Consider the following 19,911-nt stretch of genomic DNA (forward strand, 5'->3'; position numbering starts at 1 on the left):
GTGGCGGGCGTATTACCACCACAAACGCTTTCAACATTGGCGTACATATTCGACTTCCCCACAGCCTCAGTCACGACTCCACTCCTTCAGTTTCTCAGTGAGCTGTCGTATGGAGAGTGTCTTTCTTCACGGTTTGCTAGTCCTCCGTCGGTCGAAGAGGTTAGAATAATTTGTTTCACAATTTTAAAAACCCGCGATACTTGTGTGATAAACCTGTGAACGATTCGCGGTCCGTTTGTGTTCCATGTACCTGTGAATGTTTATTGTTCGAAGATCTCGTTGTTCCCTTAACAAAAGCGATCATTTTTTTCTTTTTGTAAGCTTAAGCTTGATTTTTGTGAATTTAAAAACTGATATTTAGTTTGTTATAATAATTGCGTGTTCAAACTGCGATTCGTGATATGTGCGACGTGTAATCTTACGTGATTTGATAGGCGGCAAGAAATAGATTTTAAAAGCAAAGTATCGTTATCGTATTATCGTCGGTGTTTATTTTTAAATATTTTTGAAAGAATAAGGATAAATTTTATGTATAACGAGAACCACTGAACTTGATAAATTTATTCTTTTATGGTATTTAAAAAAAAATTGAACATAATTGTATCATTTGATCTCAAATAGTATCACTTTTTTCTGCAGAAATTTAGATTTTTAAAAAAAGAAAATTAATACATTTAATTTAGCTGATATTTGGAAAACTAACGTTGAAATTAAAAAACATTAGGTAGATAAGGGGAGAGCCATTTGCGGAATGCGGTCGCAGCAATAAAACGTAAAAATTATTGTTGGGGGATCTCCTTGCCGATGGACCCGATCGAGAATCAGTGCTTACCCTAACCTTTAAAGAAATTCGGGAAAAAGTGAGAGTTTGTTGTTTGGAGAATCCACGTGATCGTGTTGAAGTAACAACGGGAGGATTGACCTAACGAAATTCAAATATGACAAGAGGAAAACACAAGAAGATATTGATATTATCAATAACTGTGATCTGCTTGATAGCAGTATTTGCGGAACCAGACCCCGCGGATGATCTCCCAGATCGATTCGAAAAGAAATCGCGAGACGAAGACAAATGCTATGACGACAATGGTAGACCTAGGGTTTGTATTCAGTATTTTTAATAATAATTTGTCTGTATTAATTATTGAACTGAATTTAATTTTACTTTCATTTAATAAACAAATATTTTATTTCGCAATGGTGTTGTAAATTTGGTAGAACGATTTTACTAATATTACATATTACAATAATTTTTCGATCAGAGAGGCTCACCCTCCTCCTTAATTACAATTAGTGAAGACTGCATCTAATTGTTAAACAGTTTATAATGAAGTATAAGTAATGGTCCAGTCTGAAAATACAAATACATTCTATTTATTCTTAGTCATTGAAATTCCGTTTTTGTAGGATATTACTACATTAGGTTATCAACGTAAAGTTCGAAGTTACACTAACTTGCGACGATAGCTAGGAAAGATAAAGCTAGATAGATACAGCACGAAAGAAATCTGAAAACGTGAAAATTATTCCAGTTTTCAGTTTATTTAAATAGGTTATATTTTCTAAATAAAATTTTATTCAACAATTTGTACACGACACGCAATGGGTTTGACGGCAGTAAACTTTCTTTTGCATGGATGGAATTCTATTGTAAAGAACTGCAGAAAATCTTGAAGGGAATATTCTGGAAATTACCTGGAAAGGAAACTACCTGCAAATATTTAAGTTTAGGCGATCCTGTACCACGATCTGCTGTGGGCACTTTGCAGAAATATTTTAATACAATAGTCTAGTACTTTGTAAACGTTTAAAAATTAGTCTTGTATTATATTAGTCTATATTAGTTCATTAAAAAAAATGAAAGCTATAAAGACTGCAGAATAACTAAATATAAAATGTCAAGAAAAACTTGTAACATGCAAAATAAAATACTGAACGCTTACATATTATGCAATTCGAAATAAAGCGATCTAATAATTGCTACAGCAAAGGGATTCAATTTTAGTATAAAAATGGTTTTGAATGCGTTTGTTATAGAGGTGTATACCACCTTTCGAGAACGCAGCTTTCAATGTGCTTATGGAAGCGACGAACACGTGCGGTCAAGATCGACCAACAGAATTTTGCAAACAAACTGGTGTCCAAAATAAATCTTGCGAGATATGTCGGTACGGAGATCATTCGGCCAGATATCTTACCGATCGGGATAATAACGATAATGCGTCCTGGTGGCAATCGGAGACGATGTTCGAGGGTATTGAATACCCCAATCAAGTTAATCTCACGCTTCACTTAGGTATGATATAACTGTTGCATTATAATCGTACTTTTTTGTATCTCGGTGCGCTCACGGATAGATGTATGCAGCGCGGGAGATTCAAATTTTGTTATATAAAAATTTGAAAATTTGAAAGTCTCAAAATTTAGAAATATAGAAAATTGGTCATTTAGAAATATACAAGTATAGATATATGAAATTAGATCTATTTGAAAATTTAGTAATTTGACAATTTGTAAATTTGATCGTTCAGAATTTCGGAATAACGAGTTCACTGTCTATGTTAATTTACATGGTTTTGATAATGTATCAAGTTTTGCAGCGTTCAATTCAGAATGAGTTAATTGAGATCATCCTTTACAGACGGATAAAATTAACGAATGTAGATTAAAAAAAGGAGTTCATTCATCAGTATCCGCGATGAACTCTTAACACTCCTCAATGTTTGTCGCCCTTTTTTTCCCGCCTCCTCCGCTCTTTTTCCATTCTACATCCTTATCTATCAGGATGCGTATGTGATGAGATAATTCTCGGAACATGAACGATAAAGAAACATAGGCGAGCACTGCTTTGAAATGGACACTATTTTTTAATGGAAGACAGTTCCAGTTCTGGATATTAATTTTAATTACTGACGTAATAAATTTATACTCAATTAATATCACAGATTGCTACTACGGTGATTAATATGATTTTTATTCAAGTAACGTTACATTTTCAGGATCCGCTAATAACATGTGCCGTTAGAAGATATCCTTTCAATTACTCCAGTATCACAACATTACCGTTATTTTATACAGATACATCCTTGAAATGATTGAGAAATTAGTGCATGTAAATTGATATAAACAGTGGTTCCGGGAATCCGGATAATAGTAGGCGCTTCTTAAAAATGGGAAGTACATGGAATCTCTGTCTGTGAGCCACATGTTCATTTACAAAAGAATCAGCCACTTGCACCCCGCTGGCTTTACACTGGAGAATTGCAATGGCGTAGGAACCGCTTATTTCTTAAATAGCTTTTTAAAGGAAATTTTAAACTTTGATATAAAAAATATTAACAGTAATAGTTAAGATAAAATTCCTGAATTGAAAATTGCAAAACAATTTGACAATTTGACAATTTTAGAGTTTAGGTAAATTTAAAAATTTTTAGTTTCTATATTTCTAAATTTATGTCAAATGTGGATGTGATAAAGTAATTTTGTTGTCACAGTGTATCGTACTAAATTTTTTTTGTAATACTTGTCAATCATTATATATTTTTTCTTATTACTTTTAAATGGTTGTAGGTAAGACGTTTGATATAACTTACGTTAGAGTGTTGTTCGAATCACCGCGTCCGGAAAGTTGGGGCATCTACAAGAGGAAAAATGAGAAATCACCGTGGGAACCTTATCAGTTCTATTCGGCGTCCTGCAGAGACACTTACGATTTACCGGATTTAAAAGAAACGGTACAAGGTGACGATACCAGAGTACTATGTACCTCGGACTATTCCGATATATCGCCTTTGACAAAGGGTACCGTCGCATTCTCTACTCTGGAAGGCAGACCTTCCGCGTACTACTTTGAAACCAATCCAGCTCTACAGGTATTCCATTACAATTAAGTAAAGAGAAATTAACTAATATCATTAAACTTCTCATATTTTTTAAAATTAAGTAAACTGTCAGTATTTGTTATAAAATGGATAAATTATGAGAAGGTATTCTGGATTTAAGGAATGGGTACAAGCAACTGATTTAAGGATTACTCTGGACAGACTGAATACATTCGGTGACGAAGTTTTTGGCGATGATCACGTACTAAAATCCTACTACTATGCGATCGCTGACGTCGCCGTTGGAGCACGTTGTGCCTGCAATGGTCATGCCGGGGAATGTGTAAATAGTACCAGTATGGATGGAAGAACTCGCAGAGTATGTAGGTAAGATAATTTAACATACTGTGACTTGGTATAAGTGATTAAATATTTGTATTCATTTTCATTTAGGATATTTTATATAACACAATACACAAGGAAAGATAAGCTTGGAGACACTTTAAAATTAATTCAGAAAACTATTATATTTGATTGTAAAGAAATTTTTGCAATTCTTTTAATTTTTTTTGTGAATTTAATATTAACAATAACTTCACTCTATAATTTATAAATAATTATCTAAGACTCTTTACACTCATTGATGTTTTGTCACTATATTCCTAATATTAAAAATTGAGAAGTAATCAAATTTAACTATTTGCAGGTGCGAGCATAACACCGCAGGTCCAGACTGCAACGAGTGTTTACCTTTTTACAATGACGCACCCTGGGGACGTGCTACCACCACTGACGCCCACGAATGTAAACGTGAGTATGAATTTAATTTTCAACGAATCATGGAGTGAAAAAATACTGTAGATTAATAGACTAACATGGGTGATTTTTCGCGACGAGCGGATAGACCCTGCGTACAGATGAGATGATATCTTTGAAGAGCCAGCATTCTGTTAGTGTGTAGGTGGACCTTGGCAAACCTGCTCTTCAAACGGCCATTTTTCACATTCTATATTCGATCAAAACATGTGGTTCACTGTACCATAAATCATATTTCCATCAGTTCTATTTGCACTATTATTGTTTTATATAAACCTATAAAAGATTCTGCAATCTTGTACTAAAAATATTTTCTAATATATTAACTTTATATTGTGGTAATTTTGTTTAATAAATTCACATGAAGCAGCAAATGATTAGTCCTTTGATAAGGAAGAAATATCTCTTATAAGGGAACTTGGATTTTTATGAGATTATTTGTTAAATGATACCTTAAGATTTTGAAAGTATGGAACTTTGAAATTTGGGACTTTGATACATTTTTGGAATTTCATGAATTTGGAATTTAAAAATAATGTATTATAAGCGCATGAATAAGAAATAATGACTGTTTTTGAAAGTGGGCTCTCAAAAATTTGTGGAGTCTTAAGACTCATCATTTTATCAAACTTCATTAAGATCATTTAGGCCCACATCTGAAGCATCCCTTGTTAGTTTAGCATCACCTTTCCGAGCGGCCGAGGAGAGTATGCGTTCACAATCACGTTGGCATTACCTAACCAGCTTTACCTTTTACGTTCGTTGCTTGTTCCGAGGTGGGGATTGTTGGCAATACAGGGGCACACAATGCAGCTTTTCTGTGGACCACGAGCGAACTCAGTGCTTAAGAAACTGCGATACAAACGAACATTTATGTATCGCGTCTTAGCATTACAAAATTTTGTTTAATTATTAAAACTCTTAACTATTCATAATTACCTATCAACGGTATTCATAGAATTTCAATACTGCGTCGCGAATACATTTACTTTCCAATCAAACATCATCTGTCAGTGTGAACAGAAGAAATAGTTCAGAGAAGATCATGACATTTAATATTACAGATACACACTAATTTAAATAAAGTCACTTAACAAATTATTTTCCTTTCTTCTACACTTCCGCCATGGGATCGAAAATAAAATTAATTGCGTGTTTTGTACTGGTGAACATGGTGATCTGTGAATCATCACGGTGGGATGGAATTCTTCCGTGGTACTCGGGATCTAGTAAATATCTAGATAACGTTATTTGTATTTTATTATGCAACTTGTCCGATAAGTACAATGGATTTCTAGGGAATTATTGTTAATGTAGTTCGATTTTTCAGCCTGCAACTGTAATGGTTACTCGGACAGATGCTACTTCGATAAGGAACTGTATAAGGCGACTGGACACGGTGGTCATTGCCTGGATTGCAGAGCTAATCGCGATGGCGCGAATTGCGAACGTTGCCGAGAAAACTACTACCAACGCCCAGAAGACAGTTATTGTGTCGCTTGTAACTGCAATGAGATCGGTAAACTATTCTGGTTTTAATTAATTTTAAAACAGAAGTAATATATATTTTGCAAGCTTCAATATATTATAAAGATTTAGGGATTAATTATAATAATACTTAACACTTTGAGTACCATATTATATATATTAACATCTGAACTTTTGCACAATTATTTTAATCATTTTATCAACTAAAATTATGTCCCATGATTTTTGAGTAGCACTCAAAGTGTTAAAGTGGTACAGTACAAAATAATAAAGTTGTACCATATTACAGGTTCTAGAAATTTACAATGTAACAGCGAAGGAAAATGTCAGTGCAAACCTGGTGTGACAGGTGACAAGTGTGATCGATGTGCAGCAAATTATTTTAATTTTGGCTCATACGGTTGCACTCCCTGCGAATGTAATGTAGCTGGTTCCCTGACTAATACACCAAACTGTGACCCAATCAGTGGTATTTGCATCTGTAAAGAAAATGTTGAAGGAAAACGATGCAGAGAGTTAGTATATCTTACTCAAAATGAATTGGCTATTCCAGAATATTAAGATGCATTATATCATTTTTTTCATCATTTTATTATTACTACATACATCTTTTCACTTTGCTTTAGAAATAGACAGTTCAAAGATAGTAATTTTAAGCAACCAATTGATTTGATACAAAGAGTACTATACTGTAAATTTGTTATTACCATGTGTTAATAATAAACAGGTGCAAACCAGGATTTTTCAATCTGGCGATACAGAACGAATTCGGGTGCACTCCATGTTTCTGTTACGGCCATTCATCGGTATGCAGATCAGCAACTGGATATTCTAAAGTTGTAATTGAGAGTATGTTCGTGAGAGCTGCTGAACGATGGACAGCTACTGTGGCTGGAAATCCGATACCGCTTCATTACGATCCTCTTACTCAAACGATATCTGCCACGGCACTGGACCGAGACAATGTGTACTTCGTTGCACCTGGTAAATATAAGTACACGATTTCTTGAACAGAAATTTCAAATAATAAAAATTGTCATCGTCAAAATGTGACAGATAGAATTGTTAATAAAGATATATTTTGTCATCTGCAGATAGATTTCTTGGTGATCAACGAGCATCTTACAACCAAGACTTATCTTTCACGCTAAGAATTGGAGAAACTGGTCCTGCGCCGACTGCTCGTGACATAATTCTTGAAGGAGGAAATGGAGAACAAATTACACAACCGATTTTTGGACAAAGCAATCGTATGCCTACTGTGACTGTAAGTAAAGCAATAAGCTAGTCAAGTTCGTGATTTATTGATTCGTAAATAATTATTCCAGCCACAAGAATATCGTTTTAAATTACACGAGCATCCTAATTATGGTTGGGAACCACGACTCTCTTCACGTGCATTTATGTCCGTTTTATCGAACCTGACAGCTATTAAAATTCGTGGAACTTACACGAATCAAGGTATAAACATTCATGAAAATTAGTCACAGATGATATTAGCAAAATTTTTAATGCATTGGTTCTTCTTCTGTAGGTAGAGGATTCTTAGACGATGTTAAGTTAGAAACAGCTCATCGCGGAGCTGCAGGTGAACCAGCTGATTGGGTAGAACATTGTCAATGTCCTCATGGTTATGTAGGTCAATTTTGTGAATCGTGTGCACCCGGATTCCACCATGACCCACCAAACGGAGGTCCTTTTGCTCTTTGCGTTCCTTGTAATTGTAACGGTCATGCAGACATTTGCGAAGCCGAAACTGGTATTTACTTTTGAACAGATTCATATAATAATAATCTAGACATTTGTACATGTTTAGATATTTATAATTTTTAATTTAATTTGCTTTAGGGCAGTGTATTTGTCAACATAATACAGCTGGTAGTAATTGTGAATTGTGTAAACGCGGATATTATGGTCACCCATTGAAGGGTACCCCAGATGATTGTAAACCATGTCCCTGTCCTGATAATGGACCTTGTATATTACTTGGCAATAATCCAGATCCGATTTGTTCCGAGTGCCCATCGGGTAGAACAGGTAAATAGAACAGATTAAATATAACTGGATTTAAAGCTAATTAATATAGCTATTTATAATAACTTCTTAAACGTTTATACATTTCTGTGTTTGCACTTCAGGACCTAGGTGTGAAACATGTTCAGATGGATATTTTGGAAATCCCGAAGAGGGCATAGCTTGCAGACCATGCGACTGTAATAATAACATAGATCTAAACGCTGTTCGAAATTGTAATCATGAGACTGGGGAATGTTTGAAATGTGTAAATAACACAGCAGGTTTTCATTGCGAAGAATGTCTTCCAGGTCTGTAATACATGGATGGCTGCATAATTCTTAAATTGACGACCTTATAATAATATGATGTTTATAATGTTAACATAGGATATTATGGAGATGCTCTGTCTGATCGTAAAGAAGATGGATGCAAGCTATGTCAGTGTTATCCACCAGGTACAGTTGAACTCGATGATGGTAGAGTAGCACCTTGCGAACAGTTAACAGGACATTGTACCTGTAAGCCACACGTAACTGGTCGAAATTGTGATAAATGTGAAGATGGATATTATCATATTCTAAGTGGAGAGGTATCTTATTTTGGGTAGCCATTGTTAAGTATAGTAATACATGTGATAATTATATATCAATCGTATATATTTTAGGGATGCACACCTTGCAATTGTGATTCTGAAGGATCTTACAACCGCACTTGCAATCCCGTTACTGGGCAGTGTGAATGCAGACCTGGTGTTACTGGTCAACATTGTGATGCATGTGTTCCTTACCAATATGGATTCAGTCGAGAAGGTTGCAAGCCTTGTGACTGTGACAGTATCGGTTCCCAGGACTTGCAGTGTGATGCCAGTGGCCAGTGTCCAGTAAGTTGAAATACTTGGGAGAGTCTCACAAAAATCTGTTATTTTAATCATTAATTTTTATATTTTAGTGTCTACCAAATGTAGAAGGAAGACGATGCGATCGTTGCAAGGAAAACAAACATAACAGACAAAATGGTTGCGTAGATTGTCCAGATTGTTACAATCTTGTTCAAGATGCAGCTGATAGTCACAGAGAACGTTTGGCTGAATTAGAAAATACGTTGAGGAAAATTAATAGTAGTCCAACGGTTATAAAAGATTCAGACTTCGAGAAAGAACTAAAGAACGTTCAAGATAGAGTAAGAAATCTATTGCAAATCGCAAGACAAGGATCTGGTAGTAAGTATAACTTCTTGAATTAATTTATATTTATTCTAAATAGAATTCTAAATAAAATTATTTTAGATGAAAACAAGACTCTAGTGGAACAGCTTGATGAATTACGTGATCAATTAAATGAAATTGGTGAGATCTCACAAACTGTGGACCTTACTGCTGCTGATGCACACAAAACTGCTTCAGAAGGATTAATGAACATCGATGAAGCAGAAAAAGTGCTAGACAAAATACACGGTCAATTAACTGTAAGAATGATACATCACCAAATTTTTAAATACAGGAATATAACAATTGTCCAAATTTAAACCTTTTACTATTAAATGTAATATTAGGAGGCAGAGGATTACTTAGCCACAAATGGAGCGACTGCATTATCAGAAGCTAAAATACGTGCTGATCAAGTTGGTCAACAGAACAAACAAATGACTTCAATTGCACAAGAAGCGCGCGTATTAGCTGACCTGTTAGTAACATTTATTTTACGAATGAATTAATAATGGTTTGCTATTATTTATGTTATTTTTTATTTACAGTAATGTTAACGAAGCCAAGAAGATTCATGCGCTGGCAGAGCAAGCTCGAAATACAACAATTGAAGCTTATACCCTCGCGAAGAAGGCTATATCAAAATATTCTAATATGACGTATGTATTTATTTCTTACTATATGTATTTATTTATTTCGTAACGCGTATCTATACATGTTATAATCTTTCTAACAAATTTGTTTCACTTTTAGCGACGACATTCGAGGATTAGAAAATAAGTTAGAGATGTTGGAGCACCGTATGAACGAAGTGAGAAATCTTACCAGCATAGCAGCTACTAAATCATCCGCTGTTTCACAAGAAGCAATAGATTTATTGATTCTGGATTTGGCTCTTCCACCTGTTGACATTGATCGGTTACAAAATCAAGTTGAAGATCTAAATAACGAGGTAAATTTAAATCGTAATAAGTATAAATAAAACAGTACAGCATTAGGAATAAAATTTAATTACAGGGATTACGGTTAAAAGAACAAGCGCAATTATTATTGGATCAAAATGAGAATTTCATAAATGAAATGGCAGAAAAAGTACGGAAAAGCGAAGAGCTTATAGAGCGAGCACAGGATCAGCAAGCAGCCACTGCTGAACTTTTAGCTGAATTAGATGGAGCCAATGAAAAAGCAAATGATGCTGTAAAACGGGGTGATCAAACTTTAAAAGAAGCTCAAGAAACGTTGGAAAAACTGGGAGGTATTTAATATTTTCATTAACGATAGTGAAACATTTTTTATACAAAAGAAATAGTCAATGTTTCTGATTACTCTGCAATGTTGCAGTATTTCATGCTGAGGTTGAGCGTGAACGTATTAAAGCTCAAGATGCCTTAAAAGACATAGCGCAGATCGAAAATGTAATTACGACCGCAATGCAACAAGCCGCGCAAGCTAATGAAATATTAACTGGTTCTGAAAACAATGCTAAATATGCCCATGAGAAAGCTCAAAATGCGCAGGTAAATAAATTCTTCTTTTAATCTAAAGTTTAAAGTATAATGTGTAACCTATTATGTAAAAAAACATTTTGATATTAGATGTTCGCAGAAGAAGCTAGTGCAAAAGCAAATGCCATTAGAATCGAAGCGAATAAAACTAAGATAGAAGCACTTCGTGTAGGAAACGAAGCTGAAAAATTGCATTTGCGAGTTGATACTACAGATTCCATGATGAAACAATACGAAATTCAAATTAGTCAAGATACAAATCTCACATCGGAGGTAAGACATTAGTTGTACATAATGCAGTCAATGTTACAATGAAATGATGACTACCGTGGTATTTTAGGCAAATCATAAAGTTGGTCAAGCTAAGATCAATGTAACTTCAGCGTCGCAACAAGTCGACAAAGCTTTAGCTGAAGTAGCTGAAATAATAAAGGAACTTGAAAATTTACCAGAAATAGGTAAATTGACATTTCTCATCTCAGTTTACTGTTTTGTTCTATTAAAATATACATGTAAACTTTCGTGATTTAGATGATGCTGACTTGAATCGTCTGGAAGATCGTTTGAATGCAGCCGAGAAAGAAATCGCAGCTGCAAACTTAGATCAACGAATTCGAGCATTAACAGATGCAAAGAATGCGCAAACACAATGGGTAAAAAATTATGAAGATGAAGTCAGTCGACTAAGAATGGAAGTCGAAAATATTGGGGATATAAAGAAAGTTTTGCCTGCCGACTGTCATAAACAAGTACGATTGGAACCATGAACGCCAAAATTATTATCAGCCAATACGATTCTTAAAGATACGAGCGTTCCATTTTTTTCATATCACTAGAGGTGCCTTACTTATAATGAAGGAATGAAAACCAAGAAAAAGTTTAAAAGGTATAAACATATCTTTACTATAATAACTAGAAAGTCAATATTTCCTTCTGGGAACTGAGTATATATTGCACATTATAGCTGTACGTTTAGCAACCATAAAAAATATCTCTAATTATACTGTATAACTATGATAAAATCAAATAGAATAGAAAATATCACATCAATGAATCATTGGGTAGATGAGATGATATTTGTACATTGATACTTAAATCATCTAGAACTATATTACATTTCTTTTTTTTGAAAAATTAACTTCTTGTGTTAACATATACAAGTGACTGCAATAATGAACACAATACCAAAGATTTAATATAGTAGACATCATTACTAGACCACTTACATTATACAATTCGTCTAACATTTTTTGTAATACAGCTTATTTGTACGTATGTACAAACATGTATATAGTATCTATATGCATTTATTTTATAATTTTTACGTCTTCTAAGTACTCTTCTAAGTTCTAAGAAAGCTTCGAAAGTTCCTTCCAGAAAAGGCAAGTGTTTTTAATCTCCAATGTACAAAATCGAATGTAATACATTATTGTGACTTATTTATGCGTTAATACGAGAAAACAGTTTATAATTACTTTCATGTTGTGTGAATATTAAAATTGACAGAAACATTTGTATGATTAGAAGGAATACAGCAGAAGCCTAAATATATTTTACAACATATATCACGAATCATTTTTTTTTACATATAATATTTTAGTGAAGTATTAAATTATGTTTAATACGAGTAAAAAAAATGCACAATCATCGACTGATATGTGATGCAATATAATGCCATATTTTAGAACCTGAAAAATTATATGATAAAGTAGTCTTAACAATAAACGAATATTTACCTTCTTTTTAATTGATTGTAAAACACTAAAACTAGTAAAACTTTTTACAAAATGTATGAACGATTTAATTTAGTTATTACCTGAATTTGGGGAGAGGGAGTTCATAAACATCCTGTCAAAAATATATAATAACTGTAAGTATTTATTAATATCGCTATCGATAATTTATTATTAAAACAAAATTTAACATACTTGACTAAATGCTATGAAGAAGAACCAATAATTCTTAGGGAAGCTAAGAAATTAAATGATTCACTTAATTATAAATAAAATTATTAGAAACACCAATATAGCGGTCAACACTCCAATGGCTACCCATTGTCTCCGATCTAAAACAAACGGAAAGTAACATCACATGCGTCACTTATAAAAAAGGTTGTCAGAATCAAAAGATTTTATCGTCATTCAATCAGAACGACGATAAAATTAAATAAATGACATATATTTATAAGGAAAATCAATACTATATATTTGGCCCTTCTTCAAACAGTAAACATTGTACATTATTTTCAACATGCACTTTTCAACAAGCAATTTATAATAACATTGAACATTTTCTATTGATACCTTGCACTCAAATGACGAATTATAAAATATGTCATTACCAGATAATCAAGTGAATTTACTGTTTATAAAATTTCATATGATACAATACAAATGTTCAATTCTTTAGATATATAAAAAATATTCTATCAATATAAGTTTTTTAAGCAGAGTACAAAGAATCAATATTGCAAACTAATTTTGTATTTTAAATGATATATAAAAATCACGTATTAAGTTAAAGTTATTTAGAAATAACAAGCAGTAATTATAACATTCATTAAAATATGGAAGCTCCAAAACAATGATTCTTATTTATATTAATCTTTTTGCATTTGCATTATTACATATATGTATATATCAAAATTATTTTCACACAAACATATATAAGCCAAAAACAAGAAGAATGACATAATATCTAAAATATACATCCATAAACATATTTCAAGTGAAAAATTATATTACATTCCATGATTGAGAGTTTTCGTATCATTTACTCACATGAGTGTATGAAAAACTAAACATACTTGTTAAATCAAACATCAGAAAAATAGTTTTATTTGAAATTCAATTGTATCATACAATGTTAAATCCTCTCAAACATAGAATCTAATTTGCAACGAGTTCTTATATACTATAATCTTACTACTACAATGGTTATCTGAATAATTTCAATGGGTCAGGAATTTGTGGTACCTTACAGTAACACGTACAGTATAAATAAAGTCGCAAGTTTTATTTATCAGTGTATCTTCACAATTGGTCATTAATGAGAAATAATAAAGTATACTTTTCCGTTTTTGTTTTTAAATACATACTAGAATAGACAATTTTTGTTTTATGTATGAATTCACAACGTTATATTATTAACACTCTTTTTAACAATGAAATGAACGTTTCATTTTCTAATTATCAATTCTTTCTATTATGCCTAATCTTCCTAAAATAGAGCTTTAGATTGCCTGCAGTCTCTAATTTTCATAGTACTTATGAACATTTTTATTCGCATTGGAAAACAATTGATCAGTAACCATCATACGTACAAATAATTGTTTTTACATTTTTCTCTTCTCTTTTCTTAACACTTTTCTTTCAAACTTTATATTTTCATTTACATCCGTTACACACATAAACTGAGTGGTACTTTCACAATACCATGTGAATATTCCACAATAATGTGTACTATACTACGTTTATCTACACCTGAATCAATACGATAATATCACATGTTGTATATATTGGAAGTAGAAGTATCAGAGATTTTAAAACATACTGGAAATATTTGTATATATATGCATCTGTCTATAAGTCTATTACATTAAAATTTTCTCAGGCACAAATTACTTGTGCTACTTCCTTTCGCATTAACATTTACTTCCTGATATTTGGCATAATCTTTCAAAATTTACATGTAAATGAGGTACTTGAATACAATTCATTATTTACCTAAGGATTTGTAATATACATTTCATTCAACAATATAGTTTTACTGATTCTATAATTGATTTATTAGTACTACACTTTTTAGTGCCTATTATACTAGATACATAATGGATACTTTAACTAAATGCAATTAGACACTATTGTTTTCTCATAATTGCAACTGGTCCATTTTAACGCTACGTCTTTGATATTTACTAAATTTAAATATATGTTGACCATTTCCAGATTATTTACTTTAATTATTGTATACACATAGGTTTTCAATCATTGTTTTCTTTGTTTTTCCTCGTTACAATAAAAATATAAGCAAATATGTTATTTATAAAATATGAGTATGGAAATTACAAATGGAAACAGGAACAAAAGTAAAAATTTTTTAATGGTGAATTTTAATACAGATATAACATCAATAAAGGAAAAGAATAATTTAAGAACATCTTTTAAAATCTGAGTAACAATTGCCACTAGATATATATATATTAATTTTTACTTTTATTTTATAACATGTTTATAGTACTATTAACATCTTTTTAAAAACTTGAGTTATTTAATATCTTTTAAATTAAACAAAATGAACATATATTAAATTCACTATCTTTTATTTTAACTTAATGAGACTTCTACTCTCCAATAGTTCTTTGGTTCAAATCACATATTAATATAATTTTTAATATATTTGGAAAAAATGAATAATAAAAATGCTATATAAATTTAAATTAGTATAAAGAGTGTAAAAGAAATGTACGTAATGATGATGATTTGCAATATTATTGTGAAAGCAAAACGAATGATTAATGTCGTATTCTAGTAGGGTGTTTTAAATTGTTATTAATTTTGTGTTACACAGAAATTAAGTGCGAATAATCAAGCTAAATTAATACTTGAAATAAAGTGAAATAAAGCAAGTGATGAAGCAAGAAAAATGTTTCACGTATGTTGCTGAATTATTACGGTCAAATTAAAATACCAGTATTTATTTAATCTCCAGAACATAAGAAACAATTAGTTATTGTATTTGATAGGGATGATAGAGAAGAAGGTTTAGAGGCAAGATCAGAAACACTAGATGTTGCAGTAGTAGGAGCAGGAATGTAATTATTATAGTTACCATTACTCATATGAAGAACTTTGGCCATTTTTTTCATTGTCGCATCCAGCTTGGAATCCGTTACTTCTAACTCATTACCAAATTCATCTAGCATACTGCAACAATGAATATCATTTAAATGAAAGTAATTAATTTTATTAAAAATTCAATAAGCAATTAATAAACTTACACTGCCTGTTCGTCTAATTCAGTGTTGATTTGCCTAGAAACTGTTTTAAGAGTTCCAATGCTTTCACCTATCATATCTAATTGTTCATCTTGTTGTCTCATCATGTCATTTTGTTGTTGTAACGTATCTCCCAAAAATTGCCTATTTGGACTATCAATTTCATTTTCCAATTTACTGTACTTAGTTGTACCATGGTTGACAGGAACTCTGGCTGGACTGTTGTCCAAAAGTGGCTGTAATGATAACATACAAACAAATGAAATTAAAAAAGCTAACACACAAATTTTTTAATTAAAGAGAACTCTTGTACGAGAGAATTGTTAGTCTTAAATTACGTAATTTGATGAGATAATAATAAATAATTTGATAAAAATATTTAATATTATACTTGCAGGTATTACTTTACCAATTGATTTTAAATGCTAATAGTGTTAAGAAATATTGATTTACCGTGTAAACCATTTCCTTCTTTTTATAATTCCAACCGATATTATTTTACTTGTAAATCCATATAAAACATACCGTAAAGAAAACTAAAAACGAATTTGCAAATTACTTCTAATTCTTTTATGTCGACCAAACGCGCTCAGCTGATTAAGATTATTAGCAATTTGACAGTTCTTCATAGATGTCGCAACGTGCAGTATTATAATTTACGAGCGAAGTTTAAAAATGTAACGACTACAGAACGCAGATCTTCGCTTCTAATTTTATTGCTTGATTAATATTTTTTAATGGACAATTTATTATAATTAGAAGTAAACTACTTTTACATATATCAATTTCTTATTAAAAAATTGTTACAAACCTGCCTTGCTGTATTATCGCGGTCCCGACCTCTACTTAAATTCATTTTATCCTTCATGATCTATAAACAGAGGAATTGTAAATTAAATTAATATCTTGCTGCTAATCATTAACATACAAGAATTAAGTCAAAACAATCAAATACAGAAGATAATTACCTTAACTTCCTCTCGAGTTTGTTCGATAAAACTTCGTTGAACCGTTAATTCCTTATTATCTATCTTAAATTTTGTTGGATTCTTTTCTACAATACGTATATACATACATACGTAATATGTTAAAGTAATATAGAATATGAATTATATAAAAACAAGTTGTTTACAGTAGTAATAACGCTATTAGCGCTGGACAAATACACATGTTTCCGGTCACGTGCTTAGACAGTCTCGCAATTTATATAAATTACATAAATTAATATATGTATACTGCTATTGTTCCCGGTTTATAAAAATGATATACTATTTGGATGCCATATAATTGAGTTTGTATTTGAGTCGAATAAATTTTAGGCTAGATTTTGGTAATGTGTAATTATTAAACACATGAACCGAGATTTCCATTTTCGACAGGATTCTTGCAAACTCTAATGGCGGTCCTATGTGACAGTATAACAAACGTACATGCATTTGTATGTACATACATTTTTATATGCCAAATTCATAAGTTTTTAATTAACACAGTGAACTTTAGGTGATCAGTGAATTTGGTTAACAAATTATTACGACTATCTATTTTTGAAAGAATGTATACGATTGTTCGAATGTTATTATTAAAAGACGTAATATGTACTACATGCGTTATGTATAACTGCACATGCATTAAAGGATATGGATCGTGTCTTCTAGATCATCAAGATCCCATTCGATCGAACGTAAGGCTTTCCGTAATTCGGTGGTTGTCCACTCTAATTCGTCCCGTGAAATTGGGATTCCCCCACTCACATTCGGACTCGTGACAACAACATCTTGTAATTCCGTCCAGCGTCCGTACAAACCGCGATTTTTATTTAAGGCCTTACAAACTTCGCTAAGAAACAGAGAAATGGAAATATTAAAATTATTGAAAAATAAAATGCACAAGATAAAACATTGTTTATATCGAACGAAGTTAATTAAATTATTTTCGATATTTCATCAATTAAAACGGCAATTTTTTACATAATTATCTATTACACAATACATTTCACTTGCTAATATCTTCTGTAAACAAATTTTTCACGAGTGTTAAAAAAAATCTGTCGATAACTGTTTGTAATTAAATAAATAAATATCGCAATATTAAAAAATAAATAAGAATGATTTTATTTTGGAAATAAATATAGATCGATTTGTGTGCATTTCGAAATATTAATTTTGTCTACGTATCCAAATACCGAAATGCTGATTAGTACAAAATCAAGCGTATCATGTACAATTTCATAGGTCCTGGAAATTCCCTCTTGACAATATATTTCAAAATACGCAAATGGACAATAAATCTAATCTAAAGCATTAAGAAAGTTCAATGGTATTTTCGATAAAACTGACAACTGACTGCTGAATAAATACAATGAAAGTAAGAACATAAACAGTTCAGATTAAGCGTATAAATACACGGTACGTGTATTAAGATAAGATTTAAAATTATGGATTAACGTGAAACATATATCAACACTGCATTATATTGAAGTTACTTATAAACATCAGAAACATCTTTTGTAAGTTATATAGCTACTGACTGTTCCTAAAAGGGCTGATACACATACATACGTGTATACAACATTTATGTTACGATATGAATAACAAAAGTTTCAACGTAAAGTTGCATATCGATATATGTAACTTGAGATATCGGTAGATAACTTATTATCGACGATGCGTACAGTTGTCAAAAAATGTATTGAAAGTTGACAATGACATATAATTTTAACTTACTCCTTGACGACAAAGAACGGATTCTCCAGCGTCATTCCTTCTTTTAATTTAAAGAGGTGGCCTTTCTCGCCGCCTCACGGCACCCACAGGAAAACGTAGACGCGATTTGCCGATCATCGGTAGAAATTCCGAACGGTCTTGACAGAATCACCGATACTCACGAGAGAATGATGACAATAATCAAATTGACACTTGCTCGCGCCCCACTGTTATTCTACCACGACGTCGTGGTCTATTGTGACGTCTGCTTCGAGCTTTCTGCAGACGACTATTTATTCGATTTTAACGTTCGTGCGCAAACACGCCTCTTTAAGAGCCACTATAATATTGATTTCACGTTGAAACACTTAAAGTGAAGTTCACAGTCGCATGACAATAGCATAGCGACTAATCGAAATAATTATGGAATATACATCAAGAATATTAATATTTATCGCTTAATTGGATTTTTCTTTACATCTTTAACGATAGATAATGTTGCAGTATTTCCTATTAGCGCGTTAAAGATATTTAAATACCTAATAATATTTGCCCATCTATTGGCCATTGGTTGAAACCTGAAGATCAGAAGAATTCTTATTTCGCGCCAATTATTTGAAAATGTTACAATTAATAGTGGGAAACTTTAAACTTATTCTAAAATAGAAATTAATTTCGCTTCATAGAATGTGTTTGTATAGATGAGTAATAGATTCTTTCATATTAATTTAAAATTTATTAAACGAATACAATTTATAATTGTAAATATTTTGAAAGCGGTCATAGGATATTGGGAGCAGTGTTGAACAAGATCTTGTTCAGGCTGCGCACATTTAGCGCAAACGCAATAATATTTATTGTGTCGAGCATGTATACCCAATGACTTTTTATTTTGTATACTCTTCTACGATTTATTTACATTATCGCTTCTTTACGTTATTCAAATATTTTTGTTCACCTTGTATATGACCATGAAATGAGAAACAAGTAGTAAAGTAGCACCACACCAGTGATGAAGAATCTTCTGAAGTCAGTCGAGATGCGCGAATTATTACATTTCTCTTGTCAAATACAAAATATATGTAATTTCGCGGTAATCTTTCAAAACTGACCGGTGAAAGGACATATTGCAAGAATTGTTTGTGATGTGCAAATAGTGTATTAAAAAACGTTTTACAATTTGTAGAAGATTCTCTGCAGAAGAAAATAATGCATGTGACTTCGGAACACGGAAGTTGTAAGTAAAACAATGTTGTGTTACACTTTTGTATATTTTGATTTGATATTCATAACCTCTTTATTGATGTATGCATACAAATGAATTTACATATACATGTATGTTATGTTTTTACAATAACAGTTT

The 19,911-nt window shown here is 31.9% G+C and overlaps 3 protein-coding genes and 1 long non-coding RNA gene across 10 annotated transcripts in view; 2 read left to right on the forward strand and 2 right to left on the reverse strand.

Annotated features, from left to right (window-relative positions):
* Positions 1-11: 11 nt before the first annotated feature.
* LanB2 (laminin subunit gamma-1) lies at positions 12-12,413 on the forward strand. 5 transcript variants are annotated; one of them, XM_012288327.2, is made up of 26 exons: positions 12-159; positions 725-1,100; positions 2,038-2,296; positions 3,571-3,872; positions 4,003-4,208; positions 4,528-4,631; positions 5,968-6,156; positions 6,415-6,640; positions 6,853-7,109; positions 7,220-7,392; positions 7,454-7,586; positions 7,660-7,884; positions 7,974-8,162; positions 8,264-8,449; positions 8,528-8,730; positions 8,806-9,021; positions 9,090-9,360; positions 9,427-9,605; positions 9,693-9,823; positions 9,894-10,004; positions 10,099-10,297; positions 10,363-10,600; positions 10,687-10,862; positions 10,941-11,123; positions 11,191-11,308; positions 11,382-12,413. In XM_012288327.2, the coding sequence occupies exons 2-26, from the start codon at positions 939-941 to the stop codon at positions 11,615-11,617; spliced, it is 4,872 nt and encodes a 1,623-aa protein (XP_012143717.1). In that variant the 5' UTR covers positions 12-159; positions 725-938; the 3' UTR covers positions 11,618-12,413. The 5 variants fall into 5 exon arrangements, with proteins under 5 accessions (XP_012143717.1, XP_012143716.1, XP_003704626.2 ...); XM_012288326.2 differs by having other exon boundaries at positions 115-316; XM_003704578.3 differs by lacking the exon at positions 12-159 and adding an exon at positions 323-457.
* On the reverse strand, positions 5,193-6,571 carry LOC143264105 (uncharacterized). Its single transcript, XR_013037600.1, has 3 exons — positions 6,463-6,571; positions 5,577-5,874; positions 5,193-5,489 (listed from the first exon to the last, which is right to left on the reverse strand). It is a non-coding gene; the product is annotated as an uncharacterized LOC143264105 (long non-coding RNA).
* On the reverse strand, positions 12,057-18,886 carry LOC105662830 (syntaxin-6). Of its 3 annotated transcripts, XR_001096374.2 has the most exons (9): positions 18,570-18,884; positions 17,486-17,682; positions 16,815-16,909; positions 16,658-16,717; positions 15,850-16,082; positions 15,681-15,775; positions 12,779-12,915; positions 12,667-12,698; positions 12,057-12,538 (listed from the first exon to the last, which is right to left on the reverse strand). XR_001096374.2 is itself a non-coding variant. In XM_012288325.2 (7 exons), exons 1-7 carry the CDS (start codon positions 18,602-18,604, stop codon positions 12,839-12,841), a joined length of 792 nt encoding a protein of 263 aa, XP_012143715.1. In that variant the 5' UTR covers positions 18,605-18,884; the 3' UTR covers positions 12,709-12,838. The 3 variants fall into 3 exon arrangements, 2 of the variants coding, with proteins under 2 accessions (XP_012143715.1, XP_076385771.1); XM_012288325.2 differs by lacking the exons at positions 12,057-12,538; positions 12,667-12,698 and having other exon boundaries at positions 12,709-12,915; XM_076529656.1 differs by lacking the exons at positions 12,057-12,538; positions 12,667-12,698; positions 12,779-12,915 and having other exon boundaries at positions 13,031-15,775; positions 18,570-18,886.
* A 463-nt stretch (positions 18,887-19,349) lies between these two features.
* Positions 19,350-19,911, forward strand: part of LOC100882922 (FIGNL1-interacting regulator of recombination and mitosis) — a 29,590-nt gene continuing 29,028 nt past the window's right edge. Inside the window, exon 1 of the mRNA XM_012288336.2 lies at positions 19,350-19,785. The gene's annotated coding sequence lies outside the window, so the exon portion shown is untranslated. The remainder of the gene's footprint in view (positions 19,786-19,911) is intronic.

Source organism: Megachile rotundata, chromosome 3, assembly GCF_050947335.1.
Source record: "Megachile rotundata isolate GNS110a chromosome 3, iyMegRotu1, whole genome shotgun sequence".
NCBI classification, from domain to species: Eukaryota; Metazoa; Arthropoda; class Insecta; order Hymenoptera; family Megachilidae; genus Megachile; species Megachile rotundata.